This window comes from Hydractinia symbiolongicarpus, chromosome 11 (genome assembly GCF_029227915.1).
Source record: "Hydractinia symbiolongicarpus strain clone_291-10 chromosome 11, HSymV2.1, whole genome shotgun sequence".
Classification (NCBI taxonomy): domain Eukaryota; kingdom Metazoa; phylum Cnidaria; class Hydrozoa; order Anthoathecata; family Hydractiniidae; genus Hydractinia; species Hydractinia symbiolongicarpus.
In genome coordinates, this window is record NC_079885.1 from 12,275,369 (window position 1) to 12,288,644 (window position 13,276).

Sequence of the window (13,276 nt, forward strand, 5' to 3'; positions counted from 1 at the left end):
TTTTTTATATTTTTTTGTTTTTTTATTGACGACAATTTAAGTGTCCACAATTATTTCCAATAATTGTGAGAGAAACGTACTTACAGTAAATATTTTAATTGTACATGATGTATAAATCATTAATTCTTCTTAAAGGAGTGGTTCCACGAAATTTTCGATTTTTTTTTATTTGTTCTTTGAATTCTCCGCTATTCAATTAGTATAAAGTTGTTATTCTTTTTTCGAAAAATTGTTTATTGATCTTTTAATCAATGCGCAAAGATAGACTTTTTATTAAGAACCTTTTGCTGTGACATCATAATTGGCGATTGTTATAGATATTAGATAACCTACGGAGAAAATATAACCCTTGGAACAAGGTTGGGGATAAATAGCACTACAAACAAAATGGCAGACCATTGCAATAAGTGCAACGTGTAGCACGTGTCAGCATCTCTTCGTCCACTGTTTAAATTTAATGACTTCCTACAACGAACCAAGGTGTTTTGTTAATATATTTAGCACTTTTACATCACTTAAAGAACACTCATGGGACTAATAAGAGTGAAATAAACCAGGAAAAAAATCGGAAAAACGCACGCGCAAATTTTCTAAAATAGATTTACGGGTGCGATTTGTAGCACGCGTGTTGTTTTCTTTGTTGAATTCCCTGACTAAATAAGATGATAATAAAAACACTGTAACTGAGAGAGAAACGATATTTTTAGTAAAACATTGGGAAAGTTTTCGTGTTGGGAGAAACGAATGGTGCAAGTGCGATAACTGCACGACTGAAACTAGGGAGATTGACTGTCTTTCAACTGACATATTTTCCTTGAAGAGGGTGGTAAGGGAAAATATGTCTTATTTTCCACACAAAACGCGACAGTATAACTCGGCAATTGCCTTTTTCAAGTCGTTAGAAAACGAACCAAATGAATTGCTTGTCTATGCAGCCTTAGAATTTCGCTTTGAATTTGTTGATGTTTGATACTCGTCAAGGCTTGGCATTATATATTGGCATTATATATTTTTTTCATTTTAAAAAGTGTTGAAGAAAGTGCCGAAATCTGCCGAGGCAATTGCCGAAGGTTTTCAGTGCTTTTGACCATTGTCTTCGGCATTTTTTCCGCCGAAGGACTGCCGAAGTGATTTTGAAAAATTGCGAAGTTACTTCGGCAATTATTTGCCGAAGCAAATATATCTGAAATTCGAAGACTTATGTCCCTTACTCGGAAAAATAAACACAAAAATATATAATATATAATATGTGATTATAATTATAGAAAATAAAATAAAATAAATATTTCTAATTATGAAATTACGATCTTGGATTCTCTAGAATATCATTCTATTTGCTGAATTGTCTTAACACACATAAATCATTCGCCAACTATGACGTCACAGCTATTTAAACAGGATTGTAAAAAAGGGCCGAATAAGAGATGAAATTATTTTTTTTGATTTTTCGTGGGACCACTCCTTTAAATACAAATTGAAGTTTAAAAAATTATTATTATTATTATTATTTTGTGTAGCCTCTCTTCCTGGTGTTATGTGTTATTATCCAAACCTCACTAACAATAGCACATGATTCTAGTTTAATTGTACTTGCAATCTTTGAAAGTTTTTCAGCTCTAATAATACGCTGGTGGGATCTCATAAAGAAATATGGTCATTACATTGGTTATGAGGTTAATGACCAAAAGTCTATGTTAGTTGTAAAAGATGAATACTTTAATAAAGCAAAGGAACTTTTTTCAGATTCTGAGATCTTTATAACCTCAGATGGCAATCGTCACCTTGGAGTAGTGATTGGGAATCATGATTGTACTGAAAAATATACCAATGACAAAGTAAATTTGTGAGTTAAGCAGTTGGACAGTTTAATTGCTGTTGCAAGAACCCAACCACATGCAGCATATAATGCATTTATGCATTGTTTAAGACACAGATATGTTTTTGTCATGCGGACTGTTCCGAACATCTCAGTACTTTTGAAGAAATTGGACAGAAAAATTGACAAGTTTATTTGTGTTATTTTAAATGATTATCAATTTAATGATAGTGAAAGATTGCTGTACTCTCTGCCAGCCAGATATGGTGGCTTAGGTGTTATTATACCTTCTCAAATGGCGGATCGTGAGTATGAACGTTCTTTGACGATAACCAGTCACACGAAAGAATGTATGCTTCAAAATATTGCTGTTTACGATCACCGAGCTGAACATGTTGTAGCTGCATTAAAGACACAGATAAAAAGAGAAAAGAATAAAAATTATCAACATCAATTAAATGAAATCAAAGAACAAATTACAGACCTCGAAAAAAATAAAGCCCTTGAAGCCAGCTTGGAGAATGGGTCATCGATTTGGTTAACTGCTATTCCACTCAAAGAACATGGGTTTCACACTTGACAAACAATCTTTCTGGGATGCTTTACGTCTTCGGTATGCAATCCCACTTGAACGATTACCAACGACATGTTCTGTTCTGCCCTGTTCAATGTCCAACACGCTCTTTCCCGTCCACGAGGCGGATTTATAATCAACAGACACAACGAGCTTCGAAATTGAGGAAAGAAGTTATTGTGGAACCCCTTCTACAGCCTTTGACTGGTGAAATATTTAAGCTGAGGACTGCAATAATAACCAACGAAACAAGAACTGATGTTGCAGCAAGAAGTTTTTGGGTAAAAGGACAAATGGTGTATGCAGATGTAAGGGTTTTTAACCCATTAGCCAAATGTCACAAGAATCTGACACTTCAAGTTGCTTATAAAAAGAATGAAAAAGAAAAAAAAACGATCATATAATGAACGAATTATTCATGTTGATCACGGTTCATTTACACCGTTAGTGTTCTCATGTTTCGGAGGAATGTAGAGGGAATGCAGTCGTTTTTACTCGCATGCCGCGGATTTAATTGCCGAAAAACGCAAGCTTTCGAAATCAATTGTTAGTGCTTGGATAAAGACCCAATTAAATTTTTCGTTAATTCTTTCCATGTTGTTGTGTGTCAGAGGAACACGATCGATGTATGAAAAGACACATAATTTAGACGGAGATATTGAACTTGGCATGCAAGAAAGCAGAATTCAACTTCGTTAGTTGTGTAGTGTCAATCTTGATATTTAATTTGACTGCGTATTGCTAATGTGGAGTTACATGATGCTTCTATACGTCAATACTGACACAATCATTAACATATAATGTATATTGTACGGTGCTGAAATGGTCAGGTACTTTCACGTTTTTGCAAGCAACTTGATAAGGCTGGTGGCTTTCTTGCAACTTCTGCTGAAGCACTGAAGAAGGTTAATGTGTTCAATTCTTGACGGTAAGACATAATTCCAATGCTTTATCAGTTTTTCCTAATCATTGTGGTGTGTTGAAGAGCATTGATTCTGTTTTCCTTTTTTCAAGTTGATGATCAACTTGTTATCATCAAAGTAATTATTAATTTTTATCAAGTTCTCATCTAACAAGCTTTAGATGACAGCTTTCTCCTTGTGTGTATAATATAAACCATGTCATATGCATGCCTAACAAGCTTTGAGTTCTTCAGTTTGCCTTCAAGATTGTTGAAGAAAGTGATGAAAAGCAACAGTCCTCAAATCGAACTTAGAGGTACACCAGAGAAATTAGGATTCATTGTTGAATATATATGTGTTACCAATAGAATACTAACTAGCTAATTTCTTTAAAATAAATAATCAGTAAACCAGTTAACTCTGGACCTGTTATACCATAAGTTTTTTTATGAGAACATTGCTCTTGTTAGATCTATGTATACTGTTCCTACTAATTTCCCTTCTTCCATAGATCTTCTATTGTTATAGCAGAACAGTAATAAGGCAAGTTTAGTGGATCTTTTAGCATTATAACCAAATTGCTGTGTATCCAAAAGATTGTTACTGTACTGCTTTCTAAAGATTTTTTTAATAAAATCGAAATATGGAGATTGGTCAATAGCTTCCACAATCATTTTTTGCTCCAGATTTATAAACGGGTGTTATCTTGGCATTTTTCTAAGAATTTGGTACTGTAGATGACAATATGGAAAGATTTATGACACATCATGGTTCGGAAATGTTTTTGAAACAGTCCTGCAACATACCAGGTAAATTGTCCAATCCTGTTGCTTTAGTGCATTTCAGTTCCTTTAGTTAGATAAATCTATGACTATTTATTTTTGCCATTACTATTCAGAATAATGGCAAATTACGAATTAGGAAAAAAATAGCTTTGGCACTATGGGTAGAAAACATACCAGTTTCAACATCACACATAACCATTTCTTAACCTATGTATGAATAAGTGATGCAGCTTCAGTACCGAACTAAGAAAAAGCATTTTCTGAATCACATTACACAGTATCATAAGTTTTTTCGTAATACAAAAATCTGGAGATAAAACCTCTGTCAGCCAAAGAGAATTGTGATACTAACCTATGGCATTGTATCATTTTTATTTGGGAATTTCACCATAGTTATCTTAGAAAAACATTGCTATGCCAAGGCAGTCACTATCACTTTTTTGTACCTAGATTTTAGACCTAAAAATAATAGAAATGGATTAACGATTTGGCTAAATAGCAATAACCAATGTTAAGCTATACTTATCGCTAACTTGATTTGTTTTCTCTACCAATATCAAAATAGCAAAATCTGGGTGACACAAATTTATGCAAAACAGCAAGTAAGACAACATAGTGTCACATGTGGATTCCTCAGATCCCTTTTATTTTATACTTAGATGTGTAGTTGTGTTGGTCCTAAAATCTGACATCATGCTGACAAGGAATTCTGTTGATATTTACCATGACAAATGGTATACCTAAGCATTAGCTTTGGTGAATAAAGTTGGTGTTATGCAGATTAAACCCAGATCTGCTTCTCGACAAATTCACAGAGATGTTCCCAGTGAGACTATTTCTGACTATTCAGGCGATTTCTTGAATAAAACTATGCCAGAGCTACAAAAAGCAACCGCTAAAAAATTACGAGTGCTATGGTGTGCGAAAAATCGCACTCGTAAGCAAAATTTACAAGTGGGATGTTAATATTTGCAAGTGTGATTCACACTTAACTATTTTTTGTTTACCGCAACGTTTTATGCTATTTAAGCTGTATGGAAATGAATTTTGTAAAACGTATTAACCACAAGTGCAAGGTTGAAACACTGTTGAAAACGATGTTTTGGCAGATTCGCTATATGTTTTTGGCACTAAATATATTTCTAGACATTCTTGATTTCTCTTTCCCCTTTTAAAAAGATTTTTTAAACTTTATTCAACATGTTTTTTCTTTGGTATTACATCACGGAAACATTCGTCAGAAAGCTGTATTAAGGTACAGGACACCTAACCTCTCCCATGTTCTGGTTATATTTAACTTGCATGGGTGGGCACTCTTCTCGCAGTATTCTGTGACGATGAAGGTCAGACTGACTTGTGGCATGGTTCCAAATGGTCTTCCGTCTTTCGTTCGAATCTCAGTGTAATGCACTAGCCGAGCATAAGAGTGTCAGCATGAAGGAAAGGGGCCGACTTTAATGTTCTCTATACTTTTTAAACAAATCAATCACAAAGAAATGAATGTTATGTAATCAGCATAATAGCCTTTTTCATCGCTCCATATTTTAGAAAAAGAAAAAATTCACGAGTGCAATAAAAGCACTCGTAAAACTTTTTACGAATGCGGGTGCAATCACACTCGTCTCAAGGAATGGTCTGACTATTATAAACGATCAGTGACGATACCTGTAATTAATTACTTAATTAATGAGTTAAAACACCAATTTGATGATTCAATGATATCGTATGATGGGTTAGTCCTTATCCCTGCCAAAATGACCTCTTTACTTGATAAAACAGGATTGTTTAGCTGGAGAAATCGCTTTTTAACATGTGCTGAATTTTATAAGGAAGACTCACCCTTACCTCTTGATACTTTTTTATTTTTCTCCTCCCCTAGCTATACATCTTTTTATTTTCCGCATCCATACTTTTTTGTTTCTTCCTCTTATATGTTTTGTTTCCCCTTCTACTATATAATTATAAAGATGAAAAATTTTGATGTTTTTTCTTCATGGTTTGGTTTTCTTTTTTGTTCATGGCTGTTGGTTCCACTTGTGGTATATGATGAAGAAGGAAGAAAGAAGAACTTGTGGATATAAAAACCTCAAATTTAGAAAAAAACATTACTTGGCTTACTGTCTGATATGGTTATTAATTTAATCTCACAGTGCAATAGCATTATAAATGTCGCAAAATGTTGTTTTCCTTGCTTGTTTGTTTGAAGAATCAGTCCAATTATACTGTCCTAATTTTTGGTTGTATAAATGTCGTTTTTTTTGCGAAATTTGGTAATTTTTACGAGAAGCCCGAAGTGAGCTACCTACTATTATGTACTATTATGCCTGTATTAGAGAGAGGTAGATAGTAGTTAGCTCTACAGGCATCATAAACAATGCGGCGAGCGTTTACCAGAACGTTTTTCTCTAAAGTATATTGTACTTAACTCAGGAAACCCCCATGGGGGATTTTAAAGGCTGGAGCTTATTTGTCAATAATTTTTTGCATGTTTTAGGGTAGCTAAGTGTTTACCAAATTTCAACGGTTATGTCAACATGCAATCTGTTCCGTCCACGGTGATCACGGTCACCATTATTTATGCCTTTTCCCGCTGCATGTTTGGTCAGTAAATTACGAAGTGTTGTGAACCCTGGCTCCGGGGTAAAGGAATTGCGTAGGAAATGAAAGTTTGTGCAAACCTCGTTCCAAGGGCATCTTGTATCTATGTAACGAACATTATCATATACTTTGAGTTTTTCTCGCAACTTGATTGGCTAATTTGGACAAAATATTTGCTGTATTTTGTTTTTCAACCGAAAAACGAGTGCAATTTTTTCTTATACAGAGTACAAAAAGCTTTGATTGACTGATTTAGCGTGTAAAAAGCTTATTTTTTTCCCTTGATTGGTTGAAAATTCGTAGGGAAAACCTATTAGGGAACTTGCGCAAACCCCTATTTTACGAACGTACGAGCCGCTGGGGCGCAGAAATCGGTCACGATCGTCCGTCCGTTTTAATGTTTACAATCTAACTTGCGCAAAAGTCAAAAGAATACGAACGAACGGTGGCGCGAAACATTTTATAAAACTTGAAAACAAACATGGAGGATGTGCTAATGTTCCAACTTGAGGATGGTTTCAGTGATGAAGAAGAATATTTTTTTTTCTTGACGAAACACAAAAAAAAAAAAAAAGATCCTGTGTTTCCCTATTGGGAGCAAGATAAATTTTCTCTTGATAATTGGTTAGATGATGAATGTTGTTCTTAAAAACGAAAACGTGTCAGTGAATTTATTTCCACAAATATACATAAATTATGATTGGAAATTTTGTTTTGTTTTGTTTGGGGATAAAAAACATTTGAATTATATCAGTCAACCCGAAAGAATTGTATAATAGCACGACGATGGAGTTCCGTGTTTTCTTCTTTCGGTGTTATGTTTACTTAACATATTATACATCTGTGGTTCTTATTAAGTGTAGAAGTAAAGTCACTACAAGATAAAATACAAATACAAATAAAGCAACTAATTATTAGTTACGTGTCTATCAATCATGAGCAAAATTCAGAAATTTCAACAAAGATATTAGTTTGTACCCACCGAACGAGCGAGTTGAACAATGTTTTAGAGAGATTTAACGCTGAGGTAAAAAAGCAAGACGGGAAAGATTATGAGCCAACAACACTGGCGAATTTACTAGCAGCTATTGAAAGAAAATTGAAAGAAAACAATTATAAAGTTTCAATTTTGACAGATAGAGCTTTTAAGGGATCAAGGGATGTATTGGAGGGGAAAGCGAGGCTACTACGAGAAAAAGGCATGGGTAAGAAGCCACATAAAGCAGCTTGCTTGACTAATGCCGAAGAAGTAGTAATCTGTGGACAATTAGGTATTCATAACGCCCAATCAGTTGTAAACTCACTCTGGTTTTTATTTACACAACACTTTGGTTTGCGTGGCCGTCAAGAACACCACACCATGCGAATCGAAGATTTTACATTCAAAATAGACAACAATGTCAATGAATGTGTTACTTACGCCGAGGGAGTAACCAAAATTAGACAATCTGGCCTGCATAAGAAAAATAGATTACCAAGTCCCAAAATGTTTGCGACGAAGACACAGAGATGTCCAGTTGGTATTTTCATGTCCTTAGTTTCAAAATGACCCGCTGAATACAAGACGTGTGGACCGTTTTACCTGGCTATCATACACAATCCATCCAACAAAAATGTTTGGTTTAAAAAATCTGTCATGGGTGTAAATTCTATTAACAACATCATGAAAAACATAAAAATTAATTCTCCGTTACAAAACGTGGATAAGAAATTAACAAATCATTCTGCACGGAAAACTGTTGTGAAGAAATTGAAAAGTAGCAGAGTACCAAGGAGTACCAATTAGCTACTGGTCATCGTAATGAGGTTGGCTTGGATGACTATTACTCTGGCGACGAATTCTAACAACGTAAAATATCATTCGCTATTAATCGCTCACATGATACACCTATCCAAGAAAGTCACCCAAACAGATTTCTTTTAACCTCTGCTCAAATAGAAGAATTGCGAAGAAGTGATTTTAAACCAAATTTTAAACTTCTGCACAATGACATTTGGCAAACATCTAGCTGGGATTACATTGCACACGAAAATAAAACACCTGTACAGTTAATTTTGGTGGCATACCTGCTGTAGCCACAAGTGGTAATACATCCTCTGTTACTTCGGTTTCAAAAAGAAAGAAGAATTATTTACTCGAATAGTGAAAGTGAATAAGTAGCGAGATGCTAAACTGTTTCCATGAAAATAGATTCTTGTACAATATTCTTGTAGTTTTATAAAAAGGCTCGTGGAATATGTTAAGAGAACATAAAAAAACTCAAAAAAACATTGCTGATATTTTTTTCGGCACTGTGCAATAACTAATAGTTATTGAATATAGTTGACATTACATAAAAAACAAAGTAAGCATATATTAGGTTCCGGATAATTGATGGTCGCTGATATGGTACTCTTCTGCAATGTTAACTTTATCTTTTCTGTTTGTTCTACTTCCTCAAACACAGAATTCCTAAATTACTAATAATTTATTAATAAAATACCTCCTTTATACAATCATCCTTTACCAGTTCTTTCTCTAGATAATCAATTGTGCCAACTATGCTAAAAAGAAGTTACCGCCCACATCCTGTTTCTTCGTGACATTTCTTTTTACGGCTTCTTCAAAACATTGCAGTAAACTTTGTTTTTTGCCCTCGTTTGGCGTTTTGGCTAAACAGGAATAAAAAATATTTTTACATCTAGTCTTTCACCACCTGTTGGTTCACATTGCATATCATATGGGTTCTTAAATTTCACCCTTGTCCACCCATCCTCTATAGTGGCGAATTAAGTTTCCTATCCAAACAGTTCCACGTTTGTTTACCAAGTGAGTTCTAGTATAAATGTAAGTAGCTGCAGTATTTTAATTGTTTTTCTTTATGTAAAGTTCTGTAAAGTCCTGTAAAGTAGTCACCCTTAAAATTGCAAAAAAAAAGTGTGAGTTTGGATTTGGGAAAGAGAGCGCACTCGCCTTTTTCCAAACGTCCAATTGACATTCGGCTAAACTTCAGAAAATGTACACAAAAAAATTTAAAAAAATATAAACTGCAACACAGTTACGCATTTACTCACTGAGTTCACTTGGAAATTCTCATTCTTTGTGCTTAGCTAGAAGTGCGTATTTGCGTTTGCTGCTTTTATATGATATCCAAAATTTTTCTGCACAAATTCTACAGTTGCTCCTGGCGTTCTTTACGAAACCACCCACCCACCATGACAAACGTCCATTTAGCTTTGCGACAACAAAGGTTTATGAGCTTGTTCACAGAAAGTAATGTAGCTAGCATGCTCAAAGAAAAAAGAGGCGGAGAGGTAGACGAAAAGCGTATCAAAGTGTACAAGGGAAAGGGGGTCTTCGAAGGGCTCACATATCTATATACGCTTTAGTGCGGGTTTTTTAGGTATCTTTTTTGCAAAAAGTGCGTGGTTATTTCAACTTTAACACCTTAGACCTGCCACAGTTATTAATTGTCCTTTTTTCAAGTAACGTGTTATAATTAATAGTCTTTAAGTTGATTTTTCGGGGAGGGGTGATCTGTAACTCGGGGAAAGGGGTAAGTCGAAAGCAAAGCATACAATGGAGTAAAAGATTGAAAAAAAAAGAGTGAAAAAAAAGGAAAAATTTAATGGGATCCTAATGGAAATATAAAGGACGTACTTGTAAATGATTAAAGGAAAAGTCCTTCTGATACGTTACAACCAGTAAACCACAAGGTTTTTTGGCTTAAAGTTGCAGAAAAACTTGCCACCCTAACCATGAACTGATGCATATAGATTTGTTTTTTTGCAGAATTTAAAGATTATGCCATTAAATTTTTAACCTATAAATTTGATTTAAAAATGTTAAAGCTACAGGTCTATAGTAGACCTGCAGCTTTAATATTTTTAAAGTAATTGTTGGCCTGATTTTTTTTTATATTTTTATGTTGTATAATATATACTTTTACATTTTTTATGCGTGTGTCTGAACAAAGTGTTATTTTGTCCTAAAATCTTATTTTTTGATTGGGATTTTTTAATTTCTTTTTTCAATAAATATTTATAAAATTTTATTTTAAATGCTTCACAGACTGCATTTTAAACATTTTTAAAGTATCAATTGTGCATGCAAAACAGTATAAATATAATCCAATTTATAGTGAGGTAGAATGTAGCAAGAAATTCAGCCATATTTCACTGTATATAATACTGTGCAAAATAATTCTTTAAAAAACTTAACTGGAAATATTTTGTTATTCTTTCCGGATCCTAATAGTTATAGACTGTTTGCTGCTCTTGAAAAAATCCACTAAAAACAAAATCGAATGTGCATGTAACTTCCAGATTTAAACCTAGCATAGAAGCTTGCGAAGGTAGAATGTGCACACGTGATCAGATAAAACACACTGAGTATCCTTTCATTGTGCACTTCGGGTGTTGGTGCAACCTGGACCCCAGGGTTTATAAAAAAAGAACCAGCCCTGGGGTCAAGGTTGGTGTCGGGCTAATAATCGCTTTGGAAAATAAGGGGTGCATATGTATCAGCTTTGAAAGAACAACTGTCGTATCACGGTAAACAAGGGCAATAAGTAGTGGCAACTATATACTAGTATTCTTTTCGTAATTTGGTTCGCTTTTTTATAATAAGCTAATATTTAACTTTTAAATAACGTGTTGAAATGATGCTACTAGGCCTCTGTGTGGTATATTAACTTTATTAAAACAAGAACAACTTACAGTTATTAACTTTTACAAAGTTCAAAGCTGGATGATGGTAAAAGGGTATTTTTAGCTCTGTGCTTGCAGAAGCAATGAGCATGGACTGAAAATACATGCTAGATATTACACATCTTTTCCTTATAATCAACCTTCATTGTATGAATTAAATATATATAGCTAGATGGCTGAAAACCACCATATGTACAACAATGTAATGTATGTTTGGCTATGGATAAGAACAACCAAAAAGACTTAAAGCTAGCTAGCTAATTGTTGCAAAAGTAGAAGAAATGGATAATCAAATGTCAATGGATAATTTTTTAAGAATATTTTTAAATTTCGACGAAAGGTTATTAAAAATGCCACAACTGCATATGTAGCTTATACACGAGCGTGCCGATAAGCCGCATACGCCGTAAAAAGTGCGGACAAGTTCGGCGTTTTGAAAAAAATTCGGGTATTTTCCCGAAAAACCCGCATAGTCCCGAACAATGCCCGAAAAAAAAAAGACTCTCGAAGAATTATTTAAAAAGTGGTAGCTAAGTTCTTAAAAGAACTGTTTTATATGGTGTTTGATAAGATTTACTTGATAAATAAACTTATATATAAACTTTATTAACTCCTTTTTCTTCAAGCGCATTCTTTCGAAAAGTCGCCCGAACTCGCCCTTATATATGCAGGCGTTTGCGGCTTATCGGCATCCTCTTTCTTATACTGTCCTTATTACGTGATTATCCAAAAGCGAATATTTAACACTGCCAACTACATAACTTTATGGTTTAGCATCTCTAAGAATAATTTTTAAAAAAATTGTGATTGAATAAGAAGTCATCAGATGAAAAGTGAATTAGTAAAAACATTCAAACATCCATTTAGCTACTATAATTTTGCTGTTTTGATGCAGACAAAGTCATATTTTCAGACAATGTATAAGGAACTGATATACATATTGGAATATAGATATATTGATAAATGCTAATGCCAAATTTCGCTAACAAATTCATTGTTAATCCTGTTGGGTTTAAAATTGAATTTTAAAAGTTTTTTTATTTTTTAATTTAACTTTTTCTGGCTAACTTTTTTTTTTTGAGGAAAAGATTTTGAGAATGAAGGTAATCTTTAAGAGATGGACTTTTACAGAAAGAAGTTTTCATGATTTTTTTAGGTTTTTTTCTTTAGTTTACAAGTTCACAACAAATTTTAAGAGTCAGTCATGTGTTTGCATGTGTTTACAACTTATTCGCTGAAATAAATTCTTGTCAATAAGTATAAATTTCTTTTTTACATGTAATTTTGCTATGATATCTTTTTAACATTTTCCTATCCTTGTCGGAAAAGTTTGACCCACTATTCCCCTTTTAATACTAGATTCCTAACCAATTATATATATACAATATTAAATTTTGGCTAATCTGGCAATTTTGGAGTTTTTTTGCGAGAATTAATTTTTTTACATCAGGTATTTATTATTAACTAAAAGATTATATATCTGTCTGAAGATTTTGCAAAAATAGTTTTTTTAATGCTGAAGATTTAGTAATTTTAGTGAATGTATTGTTATCAGTATTGTTAAATAATGAAAACTTTATTGTGGATAAAAAATGAAAAACTTTGTGGTAGAAATTTGTGGATGTTGGACTTTTTTTTTTTTTGTAAATTTAGGGTTAAGGTAGATGTAACTAACAGCTAACATAATGATAATATAAGAAAAGTATTTACAGTGATGTTTTCCTTGCCCCTGCACACTGGCCAGGCTAACTAAAGCTAACTGGCTTAAACTATACCTTTCACCACACCTTTCGTCAGCTATTTACCTAGCTAGTTAGTTAACTGCACTTGCTTTGTTTTGAAATATAGTGGTAATAACTATTGCCGACAATACTTTTTAAAGGTAACAATAAAAATTAGCAATGTGGTGCCA

General features: G+C 33.6%; 1 protein-coding gene across 1 annotated transcript; it reads left to right on the top strand.

The window, feature by feature from the left end:
* Positions 1-7,522: 7,522 nt before the first annotated feature.
* Positions 7,523-9,127, top strand: LOC130614877 (uncharacterized; the record flags this gene model as incomplete). Its single annotated transcript, XM_057436343.1, has 1 exon — positions 7,523-9,127. A coding segment is annotated over one exon (702 nt), but the record flags the coding sequence as incomplete, so codon positions are not given.
* Between the last annotated feature and the right edge of the window lie 4,149 nt (positions 9,128-13,276).